General features: G+C 45.8%; 3 protein-coding genes across 14 annotated transcripts in view; 1 reads left to right on the top strand and 2 right to left on the bottom strand.

Annotated features, from left to right (window-relative positions):
* epb41a (erythrocyte membrane protein band 4.1a) overlaps nucleotides 1-12,113 on the top strand; it is a 32,641-nt gene extending 20,528 nt beyond the window's left edge. The window contains exons 21-22 of the transcript XR_005099461.1: nucleotides 6,736-6,836; nucleotides 12,011-12,113. The gene's annotated coding sequence lies outside the window, so the exon portion shown is untranslated. The remainder of the gene's footprint in view (nucleotides 1-6,735; nucleotides 6,837-12,010) is intronic.
* Nucleotides 9,574-12,502, bottom strand: tmem200b (transmembrane protein 200B). 2 transcript variants are annotated; one of them, XM_037264392.1, is made up of 2 exons: nucleotides 12,337-12,502; nucleotides 9,574-10,911 (listed from the first exon to the last, which is right to left on the bottom strand). In XM_037264392.1, exon 2 carries the CDS (start codon nucleotides 10,862-10,864, stop codon nucleotides 9,725-9,727), a length of 1,140 nt encoding a protein of 379 aa, XP_037120287.1. In that variant the 5' UTR covers nucleotides 10,865-10,911; nucleotides 12,337-12,502; the 3' UTR covers nucleotides 9,574-9,724. The 2 variants fall into 2 exon arrangements, with proteins under 2 accessions (XP_037120287.1, XP_037120286.1); XM_037264391.1 differs by lacking the exon at nucleotides 12,337-12,502 and adding an exon at nucleotides 11,978-12,102.
* Nucleotides 12,503-15,151: 2,649 nt separating this feature from the next.
* Nucleotides 15,152-19,387, bottom strand: lrrc71 (leucine rich repeat containing 71). 11 transcript variants are annotated; one of them, XM_037264386.1, is made up of 16 exons: nucleotides 19,286-19,387; nucleotides 18,797-18,835; nucleotides 18,574-18,696; nucleotides 17,962-18,069; nucleotides 17,800-17,875; nucleotides 17,663-17,737; nucleotides 17,515-17,583; nucleotides 17,268-17,427; nucleotides 17,125-17,208; nucleotides 16,879-16,953; nucleotides 16,625-16,753; nucleotides 16,030-16,195; nucleotides 15,887-15,933; nucleotides 15,651-15,765; nucleotides 15,482-15,573; nucleotides 15,152-15,411 (listed from the first exon to the last, which is right to left on the bottom strand). In XM_037264386.1, the coding sequence occupies exons 1-16, from the start codon at nucleotides 19,359-19,361 to the stop codon at nucleotides 15,277-15,279; spliced, it is 1,569 nt and encodes a 522-aa protein (XP_037120281.1). In that variant the 5' UTR covers nucleotides 19,362-19,387; the 3' UTR covers nucleotides 15,152-15,276. The 11 variants fall into 11 exon arrangements, 9 of the variants coding, with proteins under 9 accessions (XP_037120281.1, XP_037120278.1, XP_037120277.1 ...); XM_037264383.1 differs by lacking the exon at nucleotides 19,286-19,387 and having other exon boundaries at nucleotides 16,030-16,065; nucleotides 16,135-16,195; nucleotides 18,797-19,153; XM_037264382.1 differs by lacking the exon at nucleotides 19,286-19,387 and having other exon boundaries at nucleotides 18,797-19,153.
* Between the last annotated feature and the right edge of the window lie 696 nt (nucleotides 19,388-20,083).

Raw genomic sequence — 20,083 nt, 5'->3', positions numbered from 1 at the left:
ATCAGCGAGATTACAGGTTTAGTATCATTAGTTGCTGGAGGAGCAAGTCATCAAAGCAAAGTCAGCAACCTTCACATTCTAAGCGCTGACAAGTGACTTGGAAGCACCAGGCCACAAACACAAGCAAGAATGAAAGAAACAATCAAATGTCTCCGTTCTGTGGCTGGCATATGTTTGAGCCAATCTGCTTGCACATTCTGCTTGATGCATTCATTTACAATCGATGGCAATACTTGCAAGCCTCTGTCAAAGCTTCCGTTGTGCTCCGAGCCACGGTGAGCCCAACATAGTATCTCCATATATAGTCAATGCAGTTTTGCTCCTCAGCGTTCCATTGTGTTTATATCATGTGGAGACATCACCTAAGTTAAAAACGTGGCTTATCTTTCCAGGCGTGAGATGAGAGCACTTTTCAGCGTGCAATAACATTTGTCATTTTCGCCTTACGTCGAATGCGTCAAATGCCGGCTGAAGCAAATGGGCCTTTTATTGAATGATCATGTTTTGCTTGAGTTCATAAATGAAATGAAATTATATTTGTAGTCGTTATTTCCTGTTGAAGCCGTTTTTTAATGGGACTGGTATTCTTTGAATGTGCTGCTGGATGCGATTGTCGATGTCTGCAAACACGCGGCCACCTCACATTGCTTTCCATCTTTCTTCTCCTTCCTCTCGCAAACGGCTTCCTCTGTTGTGGGCCAAGCAATACCAGTCTGCACCTGTCTGCTCAGTGGGTGATGATGGCGCATTTTTTGCTGAGCCGTGCAAATAATTTGTGTGTTTCTCTCCATCGTTTCTAAAAGCCTTGCTTCATATGGATGCTCGATGGGCCTTTCATGCAAATCAATATGGTTCTCAATATTTGATCAATGCAACTTTTGGGAGCTTCTGAATGAAGGCTTGCATGGAGCCATTTCTTGCCTTTTCTTTTCCACCTCTTGCTAACCATATGCAATTTGATGCCTGCAATTTGCGATTTGAGTCAGTCAGGCAGGCCCGGTGTTACGTATTCATCTTCCAACGGCTCATTTCATTTCGTGATGGCATGCATGTCTTTGAAAAGCCCTGAGTGGGTGGAATGTCTGAGGAGTTGTGTTTGTGTCTGCAGGCATGGATGGATGGATGGATGGCTTTTATTTCCTCTCACGTCATTGGCGGCGCAGCACAACAGGTTGTTGCCTTTGCACTTTGCAACATCAGTGGTAGCAGAGTGGCTTTGCCCATCTTAGGATGTACGTAAGCCAAGCTGACAAGGCGTCAGGAAAGCAAGTATAAACAGCATGCTCGCAATTACGGAAGAAAAATCACGTTACTCTTCGTCCAAACGAATGATGTGGCTTCATTGGCTCTTTTGGCTTTTAGTTACATCGAGAATTCATTTTAAGATGGTCAAAATGGCCACTCCTGTTGTCTCTCTGATCTTCCTCCTCTTCCGTTGAACTGGCCATGCCCCGCCATCGCCTCGGCCAGCATCATAAGAAGCAAAGCAAAGAGCCTCTCGCTCGCTCGCTCGCTCGCTCGCTCGCTGGCTGGCTGGCTGGCTGGCTGGCTCACTGGCTCGCTCTGCTCCCCAACTCCCTGCGGCCAGCCATCTGTAACATTGACTCGTATTTTCTATTTTCTCAGACTTCTATCCTGAAGCAACAGTTCAAATAATAATTCCTTGTGTATACATTCATTTGACGGCATCATAATCCAATACGTTTTTAAAATCCGTAGTAAATAAGGGAAATATAGCATGGTCTAAAAATGTAAATATCCATTGATTTAGTTTCAATTTAAGGCTGCTAAATGGATGTCTCTTTAAAAGATTTGGAGGGCTAAGTAGCTGTGATGTGATTGAATGCTCTTCAATGATGGATAGATATCCTTTGAGAGTGCGTGCTTGTGTATTCCAGCCCTGGAGCTGTGCAAAATATTTGAATCAGGAAAGATACAAGATAAATGGCCTCCTTTGTTCAGCTCTCCTGCCGCATGATGTTGGATTCCAGACAGCTCGGAAGGAGAAAAATGCTGCTGGCTTGGGGAAAAAAAAACATATCGCGTTGCTCCTGTTTTCTATCTGCCTGATTCTCTCAATAAATGGCCCGGATAGTCTAAAAAAGTTTGAATGATTTGATATATATATTCTTTTATTTTCTAAATTTCATCTCTGAAAAGACAAGGTGACACTCTGCGTCTATGGATCATGGTGCGGCGCTGAGTAGAGCTGCTCGCTTCTTCAAGCCATTGAAGTTAATGATTGGGATCTTTGTAGAGAGTCAGGAGTCCCGGGTCACCTCTAACGCAAAGGAGCCCTCCGGGCGCCGCTGGCCCCAAACGCTGCAGTCGCTCGCATCGGCTCACCGAGTCGAGCGAGCTAAAAGCGTGCGCAGCAATTGAGGTCTAACAGAGTGAAATGAGCTAGTATCTGACAATTGATGACGTCAATTAAGATTTAGCTCAAATCTCCAAATGCGGGGATGCATTCAAAGCAACAAATAGTCTTAACATGAGCAAAACTATGAGCTTTAATTTCCGAGAAATTCAAGACTCCACGCAACTATGCAAAGTTTTGGAGCATCAAGTGTCCTATCCATCAATTGTATACTGATGAATAATTTACCACTGGCTGTGCAAAGTCTAGCTGGAGCTCTGCAATAAAAGCCGACTGACTCCGGCCTTACTAATCAAAACGTTCCATGAATCACCCACCTCCCTCTGCGACAGCACTTAGTCGTAAAGATGAATGTACAGCTACTCCACGGAATGCAATGAATCAGGGAAGGGAGCTTGTCGGATAAGCGCAGGGCACTTGCGGGACGTACGAGGATTTGGTTACATAAAGATAAACTTGCCTTAAGACCAACACGGCTCCATTTTTTTTCTCATTGTTGCTGACTTACTATTTATATCTTCTATGTATAATATAGTGCTTGTTCCTATGATGGTCACAGAGGCGCTAATTACTCTAGCGAAGCAGAATTCCTTCATATTCAAAAGTGCTTTTGGCAAGATCCAGGATCCCGCTTTACTTTTTTTTTTTTTTGGGGGGGTTTGTCCTCTAACACAGCAATTCCAGCTAAGCGTTTCTAGTATGAAGGCATGTCAAATTTCGGGTTGGCGGCGGATCATTCATTTATACCAAAGCTTTAATGTCCAAATACTTGAACTTGTACCCAGGCCACATCAAATGATTTGGTGGGCCATATTTGGCCCTCGGGCCTTGGGTTTGACACCCTGATGTTTCGCAACCAATCATATGAACTTTTTTTTTTGTGAGCCACCCCACACACAATGTGTGTGCCATACTGGAAGAGCTGTGCGAAACCTGCACATGTCCACCGAGCGTGCAAGTGTCCAAATGAAAAGTGGCATCATGACTAAAGCATGAATCACACCTTTTTTCCCCTCTGGCTGTTTGGTAAGTGTGCCTTGTCAGCTGTCAGTGGAAGTGGAATACTGACAGCTGAATCAGGAGGCTCACAAATGTGGAAGATGACAAGCGACCTGCACTGTCCAGGCTAAGGTCATTAAGCTAATGAAATCTTGCAAATTGAAAACCATTTATCTCGACAAAGTTATCATCACAATTATAGCTCTACTGGGAAAATTCACTTTATAAGTCCAAGATCATGTGCAGTTGGTTCATTGAAGCGGCAAGGAGATGTTTTGACTCAAACGTGCATCACAAGAGTGACAAGCAAAAAAGGCTTGCCGTAGTGACACAAAGGGCTACTCAAGGACACGGCAGGCAATTGCCCCGCCTTGGGGGGGGAGGGGGCCGGGCGATGTCATCGTCGGACGCTTCTGACAGCAGGAATTAAAGTGAGTGCCCCACATTGGCAGATGGTGATCTTAACCACTTGGTCACAGAACAATTGTTGGCCAGAAATCCTAACAGTCGCTGGCATCTATTGGCAAGATTGATCTGTGCAAAAGTGTGGATGTTATGCATTGCAGCGTATTTTTATGACCTCTCCGTAGTTGTTTTGTAAGAAGCTTAGGAGTGGATTCATGAGCTGCTCTGCTCTGCTCTGCTCTGCTCTGCTCTGCTCTGCTCTGCTCTGCTCTGCTCCTTGGGCCGGGTTGAGGCTTTCAGCTGTGTACGTGCACTGATTGCTGATCCCCAGGCTTTTTCTCACACTTAAGCTCTCGCTCACTTTTCAAAACATTACCTGATAAAGCAACGGTAATACCTGTTTGGCATGCGCCATGTCTCTGTGAGGTAGGGTTAGGGAGGGAGGGAGGGGATGGGAAGTTGCAGTCCTCAAAGAAGTCTTAATGGTTTATTTGAATAATGCAATTCAGACCTTTAGCGCTTTTCTTTTCTGGTGTTCCACACGCGACACCACTCTGCCAATGAAATTTAGTCGGAGAAAAGAAAGCATCAGTTGAATCTCAAGTTCACAATCAAGGAACTGCCGCTCGAGACACAGTGGCAGCTTTGTGGAACACAGCTCCCAAGTGCCATCATTTGTGCAAGGCAAGGCAAGGCAAGGGATAGGCCCTATGGGATGGATGGATGCATGGATACATGGATACATGGATGGCTTGCTTCTGCATCAGAGGAACAAGTGAGGGCTGCTGGATTCCACAAATGTTCCAGTGAGGAATTAAAGGTGTGCGCAGTCAGCCCGACTGTCTGTGTGATGACAACAGCTTAGCTTTCCAAACATTTAGTTGTTGGAAAATGCAGCACTGCATATCTTCTTCTGCTACTGTGTATATATATGGTTATATGTGGTTTTTCTATATTCTAAAATAACTAATGAGCCGTTAGTTAGCTCGTTAGCCTAGCCATCCTGTTTACCATACGTATGCCCACTTACTGCATGTGAAAATGTGTTTTTCGCTATGGCAGAAAGCACAGCACGACTGTACGCTTCAAAGCCAACATGACGCAGGAGGAGAGAAGCTCAAACTTCACAAAGAATGCAAGAGTGCAGAGATCTGAGCGGAAAGAAATGTTCCAAAATACATTCCTCCCTGCTAACAGAGGAGGTCATCAGAGGTTGAGCCAATGTCAGTGGATAGGAGCCGCACCAAATTGTGTTTTGTCTGCCAAGTGGAAACAAGCTTTGTCAGAAAGCGTATTGACAAACTGGGTGTACTCCTTCTGCAATCTGAATGACCTGGCTGGAGAGTTTGTGCCTAGGTCACAAAACCTGGATGATTGTCATTTCCCAGAGAGATGTTCGAGAGGAAGAAACACTTTAACGAGGCTTTACTTTCTGCAGTTAACACAAACCGGAGGAGATGACAATAACACAATCATCCCCACATCATCTATTTGATGTCGACATTCTATTAGTGGTTCACATTGCATTCTGGCATTGACCAGCCGTCATGAAAAGAATTATATTTCTCGAATGGCATTTCCGTGTAAGGATTCCTCTTACAAGCTCCAAATGCACATTACAAAGGAAAAGCTTTGATTGCTGACACGACATCGACCTAGCTATCTATGTACATAACCAACATCTTTTTACCGTTATGTGACATCGATTACAATTGTTGGGGCTGTGTAAATGTAGATATTTATAAAAGTCACTCGAATGCTCCATGTTATGCATATTTGATTGGTCGCTATGCAAGTTGGATGAGTCGGGTCAAATTGAAATCAGGCCATTTTTCTTCACATGTAAGCCACCAAAAGTCCAATAAATAGTCATCAGTTAGTGAGTGACCTTGACAGAAGTCCCCCTTATCCCCCCCCAAAAAAGTCTTGTTGCGTAATGGTGTAACATGACTTTGTCTCTCTCTCTCTCTCTCTCTCTCTCTCTCTCTCTCTCTCTCTCTCTCTCTCTCTCTCTCTCTCTCTCTCTCTCTCTCTCTCTCTCTCTCTCTCTCTCTCTCTCTCTCTCTCATTTCTTATGTAAGTGTCAAGTGGGAAGAATTTCGCATTGATTGCAATAAACGAGTACGAGAGAGCGAGAGACAACAGCGTCTGTCATCTCCTCTGACTCATCTCCTTAGCTTCACAACATTGCATGCTGCACAAGTCACCTCCTCATGAAGACCATTAGCTCCAAATTGCTTTGACGCTGGGATTACGCTGCTGCTGCTGCTGTTCCATTTTTCACAGAGGCGACACTGACTTTCAGCAGTCTCGAAAGCTTAAATGGCCCCAGATGCTGAATTACAAAAAATTAAATGACAAATATTGTCGCACGTTCATTTTGGAATTCTTGAGATTCACCTCAAGACGAGCTTTTTTTTTTTTTCTCCATCTTTGGTGTATTGTATACAATACACACTGACGCATATGGCTGCATTTGCAGTTGGTGCAGAGATGAAGGCAAAAGCTCCAAAGTGAAGGCCGCAGATTTGCATTTGCCTGTGCTTTAAGTTGTGTGACATGAATAATGCAAAGGCCATGGCAGCGCCATACTGCAGCCATGCACAGAAACATTGGAAGCAAGCCGAAACATGTCAGGTAACCCGAACCGAAAAGATATTGTTTGAGATAAAAGAACCAGTGAAGTGAAAAGAAAATGAACTTAGTACAACTAATAAGCAAAGCTCTTCCTCTGATCCGTGCGTGCCCCAGCGGGAAAGTGCTCCCAGCATTGCAAAGTCATTCAATTACTTTCATCAGGTCCTTCCTAAGGCTCAATGAGTGAAACAATGCTCCCTGGCTTGATTGTGATGTCTGTCGCACTGGGAAAACTAAGAGCAAAGTTTTGCCAGAAGTCTTCATTTGATTGTTTTGTTCCCGCCGACACTTATCTTGTGTTTGTGTGACTTTTGTAGAGAGCTGGCAAAAGGGCTTTTGCGGGTTCAAGTGCCACCACCGGATTTGCCTCCTGCAGAAACCACAAAGGACAAGCTAAGCCTGTTAACAGCGACACTAGGTTGGTCGGGTTGTTTTTTTTCTTTTGCCTTATCTAAGACTATACGTAGGTGGCTCACTGTTAAGTGGAGGAGACGCCGACAAGACGACTCCAGATAGTCTGAAAGGCTTTTTCCAGTCTGGTAGCGGCTGGCTGGCTCAAAATAGACGTACGAGCGGCCTTTCAGGTACAAACACTTGTGCTGTATTTGACATACGGCTTCAGCTTTTTGGCCTTATTGTAACATTTTGCCTCGGCAGCTCAACACCGTACTAAGTGGATTAGGCGGTCGGTCCCGCTTGCGTGGCTTGACGTCATTTTGGACGGCATGACTGCAGACCGGCGATAGCGAGCTGATCTGGCGCTGAACTCCGAGAGAGCGCGCTGAGCCCAGTGCGTGGAGATGATAAGCGTGTCACGCTCATCGTGCTGGAAACACGCGTGTTGCAAAACAAGTGCCAGTAGAATGTTGAAAAGAATGTTTGCAGTATCAGCATTTTATTGCGAGTTTTTTTTTTACACACATGCATGTGTGTGTCTGGCTGGCTTCTGGGCAAGATGTTGTCCTTGTACTGCACCGTGCAGAGATTCATGACTTGGAGGCTAAACTGGAGGGATTCAACTTGATGATTCTGTTTGAATATCAGAGAGCGTAACCCCAGCCCCCAGCCCCCAGCCCCAGCCCCCAGCCCCAGCCCCCAGCCCCCTTCTGTCTTGGCAGCTTCTGCGCTATTACATGACTGCAACCCTGAGATGAGAGCGCCAAAGTCAGGGAATCTGCGAAGCTCCTCACAAAATGTTCACGCAGCACTGACCACACATGCACGCACAAGCTGCAGCCTCTAAATGAACAGATCCATTTGCTATGACTACAACTCAGCATATTATCCTGCAAGTTTGGCGTTTAAATGAGCACGAGAAGTCCATCGGAGCCATGTTTTTGTTCCGTATACGTCTTTAAATCTCTACGACTGACAAATTGTGTGATGGTGTGCATGTGGGCTTGGCTTTTTATCCATCCCATAATCGTCATTTGAATTGGCAAACTAAAATAAGCCTGTGCGCAACCAAACCTGACAGACTTAGTCAAAGAACTGAAGCGCAATGGGTTCATTTAGCGCGGCAGAACAATCTGCTTCAAAGAGCTTCCCAAATGATCTGCAAAAAATTCCGCATTTGATTTTGTCGGATCCACGGGAAAGGAGCCAAAGCGTTTGAGGCAGACAATATGGAAACAAGGACAGACGTGATGACGTTGAATGTGCGTGACTATTTAAGAGCTCAGTCATCTCCTGGCTTAGCTTGGCTCTGCTGGAGGCTAAAACATCCACAACACAAGGGTATTTGGAAACTTCCCTTGCACATTTTGTCAAATATCATATCTCATTATAGAGCATAAATAAAATGATTCACCAATAGTATGAAGCCATTCAACTGTTACAAGCGGACCTAGTGCCACTGACCCAGATCTAATCGGACTTTCCATTTGGAATGTGAAAGCATCCTAGACTTTGCTGGATGGCTGGCTTTATGGGCTGTTGGAAAGCCAGGAGCCCTCTTCTAAACCACCAATTCAATGAAAGCTGCTCACAAGTGAATGCATTCCTGCCCAGATAAAAGGCCCAAAAAATTGGACACTCTGCTGAGGGTAATTGCTGCCAGGGAATTCCCCCCCCCCCCCCCCCTGCCTGCCATACTCCCATTCTCAACACCTTCTTCTGTGCTGAGCAGCGAGCACGCAAGAAAAACAAAAAAGAAACAAAACTTGATGACGTGGGCTCGTGGCTCACTCATCCTGATCCACCACAGATATTTGCTGCCTGCCTGAGAAAAACCTCGGGCTCCTTTAGAGTGACGAATGGGCTTGTCCGTAAGGCTGATTTGCGGTCGCAAACATCAACAGCCAGGTGCCACCCGATTTATGGCTCAAATAAAAAAAAAAAAAGAAGGCAGGGCAATGTTTTTTAATGCAGTGCTTTGACAAAGGGCAAGACATAGCCATTGATTGTTCTGTCACACTGCTAATATTGCTTAGTATACATTTAGAACACACAACAGGCATCACACACACAAACACAAACACAAAGAGGTCACCTCTGCACATGGATTGAACGAATGGACTGTGGTGGGTGATTCAACGTAGCAGCGATGACCTCACTAAATCTGTTTTGCCCAGTCGGCACAATGCAATCGGTCCATTGGATCAGATATGTGCGTGTATATTTACGTGCGTGTGTTTAAGAGGGGGAGGGAGGAAGCCCCCCCCCCCCCCCTCCACTCATAAATACCGGGAGAGCGGAGGGAAACAATCTCATTGCTTTCACAACAGGCTAATTCTGCTTTAGCAACCAACAGGCAAACATCGGTGGAATTTTGCTTTATTACAACAATGGTCTTTTACCACTGAGCAGAACAATCTGATTTGGGTTTTTTTTTTTCCTTTTCAACGTTTCTTTTGTTAAGGTTCACAAAACATAGCTGGGCTTCTTTTTCAGCACTTGTTACTTTTAGGGGGGGAGGGAGATACGCGAGAATGACTCCATCAACTAAGACCAAAGTTGTAATCAATTGGGGTGACCTTTCCTTGTTGCACATGGACCCAACACGGACAGTTCTCTGCAGATGTAACTTAGTCTAGCGTACAAAACGGACATGCATTGTTGTCATCCCATTTCTATCCAGACATAGTTGTGACAATCCATGGCTCCGGGAGAACACCGAGTCCGCTTCAACCTTCAGTCTCGCTGCGCTCAACAAACCCAATGTTTAGCTCATCAATGAGAGCAGCTCCTTCGATTCATCTGTGCATCAATTGTGACTGTCGGTCAACAGGCTCTCCAAATGGCGCAGAACTCCCTCGGCGTAAGAGAACCGTTCACTTTCATCATTTAAAAAATGATGACTTCCTGTCACTGGAAAGGTCCTGAACCAAAACTCTTATCCCACTGAGAAGATTGCTGCTCTAACCGATCCAGCAGTTTGTCCACAGAGTCCTCTTTGTTGTCCAACTTCAGATAGCGTCTGCCTCCGCCCAGGTCTAGCCGAGGCCAGCTTTGATGAGGGTGCTCGTCCGCAACCTGTCCGGGAATGTGAACAACGCTGACTCCGGAAAGCGGCTCTCTTCTCCGATCCGATTGATCTGCTTTCTCCGCCGACAAAGAACTTTGAGCCACGTAAGGTTTAGTCCTGTAGCTCATACTATGGCAGCGTCGAGGTTGAGCGGCCGGACTGTCCACGTCGTCCACGCCCAGGGTGGACATGGAGCTGGCCGACATCAGGCAGTCGGCCAGCCGGGCGTCGTCGGCCCGGCTCTTAAAGCTCGGCCGGGCTTCACGCCGAGCGTCCAAGTCCATCCGGCTGGAATTACAGGAGGAGCAATCGGTGGAGGTCGGAGGCGCTGACGACTCTTGATGATGGAGAGCCTCCGTCTGCCGGTAGACGGCGGCGCCGCTCTGCAGGACGGGCTCGGAACTCGCCAGCTGCTGTCGACATAAGCTGTTGAGCTGGGCGGCGGGCAAAGTGCTCACCCAGTGATGTTTGGACACGGCGTTGGCCAAGGCCATTTGTCGGAGGTCCGCCGAGGGTACGGCCGCAGACACGGAGCAGATGACGTTGCGCATCTGAGCCAGGAGCATTTGAGTCTCTCTGTCGCGGTTCTCGTACAAGACGGTGTTGGCGCAGATGAGGATGAAGAGTCCCACCCCCATGATGACGGGACCCAGCAGCTTCATCCGCTCGCAGTGGATCATGCTGACGGAGGACAGGAAGCCCTTGGCTCCCAGACTCCAATTCCCCCGCGGTTGGGAAAGACGATTGCCCTCGGCGGCTCCCAGAATGGACAAACGTGACATTCGGTATCCGGCCACAGCCAGAGCCGTGCCCACCGTGACCACCATGACCCCGAGCACCAAGAAGGCTCCGGCGATGGAACGTAGGCGAAGCTTGCCTCGGATCACGCCGTCCTTCTTCTTTCGGCCCCGCAAGGTGAAGCGGGGCTTTCGCCGGCCCGACGATGCTGCTGTGGCGCCTTTGCCGGTTTGGGTCTTCATGCTGAGGCTCACTCCAGAGCTCCAGGTGATGATGCCCAGTCAGAGCCCTTTGGAAGCAGAGAAAACATATTACTGATGGACGGACGGACGGACGGACGGACGGAAGCGGCAGGTCTGCACTTCAATCATTCATTATTCACAGGGATTTATTTGATTTTGAATTGGTCACGTGGTCTGCAAGGGAACATTGCTCAAGCGTTCGCAGTGAGAATCACAAATGAGACATTCCAATCTTGACTCATGGAAGGAGCAATCTGTCGTCAAATTCAATTATTCTGATACTTTGCTCTATGACAGAGGAAAAGCTCACTGTAGTGTTTCACCGAAGCAAAGGAAAAAGGGGCAAACACCACTCATCACTTTGTTTTGTAATATTTCAAGAGGTCATGACCCTTAAGGTCTAACAGTATGATGTGTAACCAGTTCAACTAGTTCAGGGATGTCAAACTCTTTTTTTTTGGCGGGCCGCATAGCTTCTTTCGGAGGGCCATCATGACTGTCAACCCAAATCAATGTAGGAGCACCTCATATACAGTAAAAGCTAGAAAACAAAAGAACTCGTTTTCAAATCAGACGACTAAAAACTGGTCAAATATTGACACACCAATTAGACTTTTTTTCGCGTAAAAGCTAGAAAAAAAAAAAGTCGTTTTCAAATCAGACGAGTAAAAACCGGTCAAATATGAATTAAAATGTTTTTATTAAAAGTGAAGACAATTTGCAGTTCTAGTAATGACACGAATTTGAATTTTTTTTCGCGGGCCACATAAAATGATGTGGCGAGCCGTATCTGGCTGTTCCTGTGGCAACAATGACATTTCAAAAATAAAACAATGTGGAGTGAAACGGGATCATTTCCTATGGCACAGTTCTCAAAGCTCCCATGCACGTATTTGGAAGGTGGAGAAGGGAATGCAAACTTCACACAAGGTCGAGATTCGAAGCAAAACCTCAGAGCGACCGCGTTTATCACGACATCATCATTTGTAGGCTGTCAAAAGAAATGACGTGATTTGGACGTCTGTTGAATGCATATCAACGAGCAATGTTTTTCCTGATATGTGTGTGTTGCCTCGCATTTTTATGCACGTATGAATACAAATGAAAAATCACCGATTGAAACTGCTCATCTGCTGTTGTCTGCAGGAAAACGGGAAGATCGCCAGGTTATTGGCCACATCTCTCCTGCGGAGCCACCAGTTGACGTTTGGAGAATACAACTTGGCATTTGGAAAAGAAAAGAACAGAACGCCAAATCACGCTTTTCCTTTCGAAACATCTTTACTAGTCGAGTCGATGTGTGGCGGCGGCGATTTGCGCTGCTGCAGTCAGTCAGTCAGTCCTTCCTCTCCGTGCACGTTGTGACATCAATTAAACATTCTCCTAAAGAAAAGCCAGCTGGCTGCCGAATGGAGGAAGCGTCAGCATCCAATCCACGCAACGTGTACGTGTGTCCACTTCTTCAAACTTGCCTGTATTCCCAAATGCCCGCTGCAGCCTGCTCATAGTTTGAGGAGCCAGAAGATCGTGGTGGTCGGTCATCAAGAAGGCGGCTGGGTGTTCTGGCAAGAAATCCACCGCGCGCGTTCACAGCCAAGAAAGAGGACGCGGAGGTAGCTCCCGCATCTCCTCCCGCATCTCCTCCCGCATCTCCTCCGCAATGCGCGACACTCACTGCCTTCTTCTCATCCCGTGGAGGCAGGCTGACGTTCGGCGGCAGGCAGGGAGCCGCTCTCAAGTCTGGCTCCTTTGCAGTAGTGTTGGCTCGTGAGTGAACGATTCGTTCAAAAGAACGAATCTTCTCAGTGAACGAATGACTTCCTAAAGTGATTCGTTCCTTTTTCAGTGCATATGACTTCAACCAGTAGGTGTCGGTAATGCGCATTGAAGCTGGTGCCACCTCGCCGTAAAACAAAACGAAGAAGAAAATGACGTCACTTCCCGTGAATTGCATTTCCCGTTCACCAAATGAACGGATCTGTGAGTGAGTGAGTGAGTGAGTGAGTGATTTGCATTTCCAGTTCATCGCGAGAACGGATCAGTGAGGGAACGAATCCTGACTTTCCCGTTCGCGAACGAGGCAATGGGTCAACTGCCTTCCTATGTAAGTCAGAATGTCGATTTGCCAAGGAAAGAAAGAACCACTCACTGAAACACGTTTTCTCCAAGCTAACGGCTAACTTTATTGCATGAAGGGATGCGCCGTCATGCAAAAACGGGGAGATTATGCTTCTCTTTGGATTTTATAACACTTCAAATAACGTGTATGCATATATACGCCAAAATATTATTATCCAATATATCTAGTGCAATTTCACATTAGATTGCTGGTATGAAATTTACTTTTATAATGATGGTTATTATTATTTCAATAAACATAAAACCTGTTAAAACTTGTCTGGTGTTTATTCCTTGTTTTTATTTTTTTTGGGCATGAAAACAAAAATCGTGTGTTGGTGTCCCCCAAAATAAAGAGCAAGTAGTCAAATACACATTCTTGACACGTACAAAAAATGCATCAAGTTATTCGGTACACTTGAAAATGGCGGTGTACCTAATGGAGTGTCCAAGTGACGTCACAGATCCAACAGCTAATCAGGAGGTGGGGGTGAGGGCGGCCGGGTGGGGCACCATCTAGTGTCCAGGTGATGTAGGTACACCTGGAAATGGCCGTGTACCTAATGGAGTGTCCAAGTGACGTCACAGAACCAACAGCCAATCAGAAGGTGGGGGTGAGGGCGGGTGTGGCACTGTTCACTTAAACCAGGGGTGTGGACCTCCAGTCCTTGAAGGGCCGCGTTCCAATATGTTTACCAAGTGACCCTCGTTAAGCGCACCTGCGTGAAAAGATTTAGCTACTGCAGAACGTGAAAGGAGCTAAAACTTTTCACGCAGGTGCGCTTAACGAGGGTCACTTGGAAAACATGTTGGAACGCGGCCCCGGGGACTAGAGCTTGACACCTGTGACCTTTGACCGTGATATTTCCCCCATAAAATGGCCTGTTATTAGGTCCACTTGAAAATGGCGGTGTACCTAATGGAGTGTCCGTGTGATTCCCTCGTTAAGTGCACCTGCGGGAAAAGTTTTAGCTCCTGCAGAACGTGAAAGGAGCTAAAACGTTTCACGCAGGTGCGCTTAACGAGGGTCACTTGGAAAACATGTTGGAACGCGGCCCCGGGGACTAGAGCTTGACACCTGTGACCTTTGACCGTGATAGTTCCCCCATAAAATGGCCTGTTATTAGGTACACTTGAAAATGGCGGTGTACCTAATGGAGTGTCCGTGTGATTCCCTCGTTAAGCGCACCTGCGTGAAAAGTTTTAGCTCCTGCAGAACGTGAAAGGAGCTAAAACTTTTCACGCAGGTGCGCTTAACGAGGGTCACTTGGAAAACATGTTGGAACGCGGCCCCGGGGACTAGAGCTTGACACCTGTGACCTTTGACCGTGATATTTCCCCCATAAATGGCCTGTTATTAGGTACACTTGAAAATGGCGGTGTACCTAATGGAGTGTCCGTGTGATTCCCTCGTTAAGCGCACCTGCGGGAAAAGTTTTAGCTCCTGCAGAACGTGAAAGGAGCTAAAACTTTTCACGCAGGTGCGCTTAACGAGGGTCACTTGGAAAACATGTTGGAACGCGGCCCCGGGGACTAGAGCTTGACACCTGTGACCTTTGACCGTGATATTTCCCCCATAAAATGGCCTGTTATTAGGTCCACTTGAAAATGGCGGTGTACCTAATGGAGTGTCCGTGTGATTCCCTCGTTAAGTGCACCTGCGGGAAAAGTTTTAGCTCCTGCAGAACGTGAAAATGAGCAAAATCTTTTCACGCAGGTGTGTTTAACGAGGGTCACTTGGAAAACATGTTGGAACGCGGCCCCGAGGACTAGAGCTTGACACCTGTGACCTTTGACCATGATATTTCCCTAATAAAGTGGCCTGTTATTAGGTACACTTATAAATGGCGGTGTACCTAATGGAGTGTCCAAGTGACGTCACAGATCAAACAGCCAATAGCAAAGTGGGGGTGAGGGTGGGCGGTTGTGGCACTTTTCACTTTCATTTAAGATTTGACCATGATTTTTGATTATTTGGTTATTAAAAAAAAAAAAAAAAAAAAAAAGGATCAGTGTGTGTGGGAGGGGGGGGACGATTTGTTCAACGATTCGTTTGAACGAATCTTTTGAGTGAACTGATTCTAAAGCTTCAGTGTATTTGTATTTGTGTATTTGTCGCCCCCTTGTGGGTAGAATCCGCTAGGAAAACCTGCAAACACTTCAAACAAGTCTTGTGCATCGAGGTAATGAATTTTATTGAATAATTTACAAAAACAGAGAAGAAAAAAAAAGCTAAAAGCCAGTTTGTACATTTCCAAAGTGTCTAAAAGAGAATTTGACTTTTGTGGTCGAGTTCAACTGTCTGAGGATTGCGAGCCCTCACCCTCTTCAACTGGCGGCTCTTCCGTTTTTTTGTTCATAGGGTCTCTGAGTGCCATCACTTCCTTTATCTTCATATAGGGCTCACAGTCTGCAGCAAATGGATTTCTCTACAAGAAAGCAGAAAATCCTTCTTCAGATGCCAAACTACGTATGCGGCGTCTAAAGTGATGGACCCACCTGCAGACAGAGACGCAGCAGACCTTTACCTCCCTCTTGCATCTGCAAGGATGCCAGGAAGTGAGGCAGTGAGCGCTCAGTGATCCTGTTTCCTACACAAAGGGCATCAGAGCTACTTTATGGTTCCGAAAAAGCCCGGTGAGAATTTGGCACATTGGTGTCAACCGACCCGCCAGGCTGAGGGAGGCCAGAGTGGTGTTTCCGGGCAGAATAAGCTCTCCGCCGTCCCTTTGCTGCACACATTCGTTCAGGAGGGGGCTCACCATCTCCACTGACTTTTTGTGCTAGCGGATAAGGAAAGGTAGACAAATGCATCCCAAGTCAAAGCAAAATTCGTTGAAGCAACCTTTCTTTGGATGACTACTCATGGAATGTTGTTCAACGACTTTATGATATTGTCGGTACCTCCTGATCATACACATGGTTTTTTTCCTCCATGTCTTGACCTTCAACTGCAACACATTAAAGGGAAAAGATGGTTGGAAAAGGATTCAAGACATACATTCAAAGGTGCCCTGCCATTAGCTGGCGACCAGTTGAGGGCGTACCCCGCCTCCCTCGTATGCTCCAGCATACCCGCGAACCTAGCAGTACACACAATGGATAGATGGAGCATTCAAGCACAAGTGCTGGCGAGTAATAGAAGTCTTTACATTTTTTAGGACACTTTGGCTCTTTGTTGGGAGCTCGTTTGCCATCCGCTTTGGACGATTCCTTGAAGAAAGGAGAGTGCTATTAGTTGTCGTACTGAGTTCATTTTGTTTTCACTTGTGAATCACTTCACTGGGTGAGTGCTATTAGTTGTTCAACACCACAACGGATGGATGGATGGATGGATGGATGGATGGATGGATGGATGGATGGATGGATGGATGGATGGATGGATGGATGGATGGATGGATGGATGGATGGATGGATGGATGGATGGATGGATGGATGGATGGATGGATGGATGGATGGATGGATGGATGGATGGATGGATGGATGGATGGATGGATGGATGGATAGATAGATAGATAGATAGATAGATAGATAGATAGATAGATAGATAGATAGATAGATAGATAGATAGATAGATAGATAGATAGATAGATAGATAGATAGATAGCGTTGAGACTTTTTCAAAAAGACTGGTTGTTGTACCCGTTTTTTTGCAGTATTCTTGTTCTCCCCTTTATTGGAGTTAAGCGAGGCGTTGCTGGCTAAAGACGGCAGTCGGTCGCTGGACAGCTTGGCGGCACACGATTGGTCCGCATCCACCGAAACGGACGACTGCAAAATAACATCTCGGATAATAATAATACATTGACGTGTTTACACGGCGTTTCTTTCAGCGCCAGATTAACATTTGAACCAATTCCATGGATTCAGTGAGTGTTCATGATCTTGAAACTTACAGGATGTCTTTTTTCCAGGAGTAGTTTCCTCCTCTGCACAATTTCTTCATGAGTAAGCACAACCTCACCGAAAATCTGATAAGCGTAGACACTCGTTTCAATGGCGAAGCTTCAAATTGAAGAAATGTGCCATCTCGAAGGCTCCGAAAAACACAACTGCTCCATGCATCATCTTGAAGCTTCATTTTCCCATCACTACTGATGGAGTAAGTGCATTATGTTTGAATCCTAATCTGGCTCTCCTACCGTGGCTAGTTGTGTAGCTCCCGAGTCTCCAATCTGATTGTTGGACAGTGAGAGAAACAGCAAAGAACGATTGAAGCGCAGGCCCTGAGAGGACAAAACAAGGATGAGCAAAGAGCTCGCTCGTCACGAAGGCTGACGAGTACCTTTGCAATATGCCCGGCGCCAACGTCACCGATGTGGTTGAACGAGAGGTTGAGCGAGGTCAGGTTCCAATTGGCCGACGTGCTGGTGGAGAGAGCGGCCCCGAGAAGACGTGCGCCCTCATCTTCGATTCGATTGTTGCGTAGGTTCAAGTGAGTCAGGCTACAATTCGAAAGACACCAAAATGAATCATCACAAAACATACGTCGGTCGCGTGGATGTAGAACGGCACAATGTGGACTCACTCACCTGCTTCCTTCACAAAATAGAAGGTGGTGGTTGTTATCCACCAGAGGATTGCCCTCGAATGTAATAACTCTACCGAAATAAAAAGAGGCTCTAGAATATTTCTTATGATTAACCTTCAAAACAGAGAGAGTGACTTGGCTTGACTCACCTGAGGCTGGCGCACATACATACTGCATTTACCAGGGCCATTATCATTGGATCCGTCAGTCCGGCCTGCCAAAAGCTGCACAAGTGTAGACAATTAACGCTGACTGAAAGTAGTACTTTAGCATTACAACCACTTACTAAATGGTGTGAAGCGTAGCGGAGGCAGAAAGGATCTTACTCAAGACTCGGATGATTGCTTCGTCTACAGTCCATCCTGTGTTTTTGTCAATAAACATTGAATCAATAAACCTTAACAAGGCTGATGGCAAGGAGTAGTGTCATTCTGTCAATAGTCCTTACCAAAGATCTTTATGCTAAACGTGCAATAAGGGTCTCCATTTTCCAGCTCCACTTGGAGTATTGGCTTAAACACATCGTGCGCAGCCTTTTTGTGGGCCAGCCTGCCACCTGAGAATTAGACACAATATTTGGAACTTATACAGACAGTAACATACAGTATATAATATTAGATTCACCTGCAGGACTGAGATACAGCACATGATGGGCAGGCTCATTTACCTCCATTTTTGCAATTTCTTGCCAGGGAACTTAAGGTCATTTATTCACGAAAAACACATCATCGTTCACGCCAAAGCAATATTATTTTCTTGCCGTCTTTTGACATCTTGGGGTCAATGAGCAATGTTGAGGGAAAGAGATTCATTTAAAGAAAAGTATTACTTTGCCGCCCTCCTGTGGCGTTTATGCGCAATTGCATTGGGGGGGTACTTGAATAAAAATTGCATTGAGTACATCATTCTGTCAAGGCAAGCGTGACGTCAGGTGTACATTGCTAAACCTGCGTCTGCCAAATGACAAACTAACTATCTAACTATCTAACTAACTAACTAACTAACTAACTAGCTAGCTAGCTAAATAAATAAATAAATAAATAAGCATACACTTGTTTACCTGTGGCGCTTTCTTGGTTGGCGGAACTGGATCTGGTCTTGAGAGCGGGGATATTTTTCATATCCAAAAGAGCACAGAGGCCAGGAAAGTCAGTCAGCACATTTCCAGAACACTCATAGTCGTCTGTGGGAAAGTTGGTAGCGTTCTATCATTGCGACTCTTTGCCGCTTGTTAAGAATGAAAGCACTTGCTCTCTCTCAATAGTAGCTAGCTACTTACTCACCAAAGGTTCGAGTGGCTGGTGTTTCAACTGCAGTTGCTCCTGGGACACACACACAACACAGAGAGTTGATTTTCAAAACAAACGGATGGATGGATGGATGAATGGATGGACATGTCATGTTCACAGCAGATCTGTCACGATACTGTGCCATGTATGTGTAGCGCCCCTGGTGGCGAAGTGTGGGGGACTCCGGAAAGAGGGTTGCTTGCTTGGTGTCCAACGGGGTTGGTGGTAATGCGCGGGTGGCAATCAAGTACAAGACGATCAACACATCCAAGCGAGGCATCCTTCTTTTATTATTTAACGGGACCCGGAGACATTACAGTACACTAGCGTTCAAAACTTTGGGCTCACTTACAAATGTCACTTTTTTTCCCCCCAATCACTGTGGTCAATGACTAGATGTATTTTAGATAGACAAACTAATAAACAGACATCAAAACAAAGAATGACATCAATAAATAACTGAGCAATCCTAATTGTATCGACCTGTTTGTATCGGCGCCGCCTCTTCAACTTCAGAACCCTTCTCGGACTTGTCTTTAGCCGGTTTCTTTCTGGCCATGTTTGAAACGTTGCTCTTGGCCACGTCGCTATGGCAACTCTAAAGGGTTGTTGCTAGGGAAGTCAACACGACACCGCGTCTTCGCAATAATGTAGTGCTTTTTATTAAAAAAACAAACAGAACAAACAAATATAAAACAAAAAGTAAAAACCAACATCATATTTCCATGACTTAAGAATCATAATTACAAACGAGTGGGAGAGGTTTTTGACAAACTGTACACGTCACAAAATGTCAGCCAATTTGCCATTTACAAGGCTTGCATCTTTTTTTGTGATTGTCTAAAAATAACTAAAGAAATCACAGAAAACACACAAATACAAGTACAAGCATCATACGATGACCGCTATCACAAAACGGAACCGTTTCCTATTTGAAAAATAATAACAAGAACGTGGTCTGTCTGACAGGTTCCTTTCTGTTCATCGCTGCTGGAAAATATCAGAACATTTATCTGTTGGCTAGCTTTTTTAGTGTTCAACACTTTGCAGCAAAACAAAAACAAGGAGTACACGCCTCCTTTATAAAAGCAATATTATTAACAATATTCAGCGGCAAGGGTGTCACTGCCATGGCCCGATCGATGCCTCCTTTTGACATTCTTCTCGCTCGTGCGCGTAGACATGAATTTCATTTCTAGGCAATCAAACTTAACTTATGCTTCTTATGTTGTCAGGGAAGTCATGGTGGTGAGACATACAAAAGTATTTCCCTCCGAGTTT

This window comes from Syngnathus acus, chromosome 11, assembly GCF_901709675.1.
Source record: "Syngnathus acus chromosome 11, fSynAcu1.2, whole genome shotgun sequence".
In the NCBI taxonomy this organism is placed as follows: Eukaryota; Metazoa; Chordata; class Actinopteri; order Syngnathiformes; family Syngnathidae; genus Syngnathus; species Syngnathus acus.
Note: the sequence above shows the minus strand (reverse complement) of the source record. Positions and strands in the feature narration are given on the sequence as shown.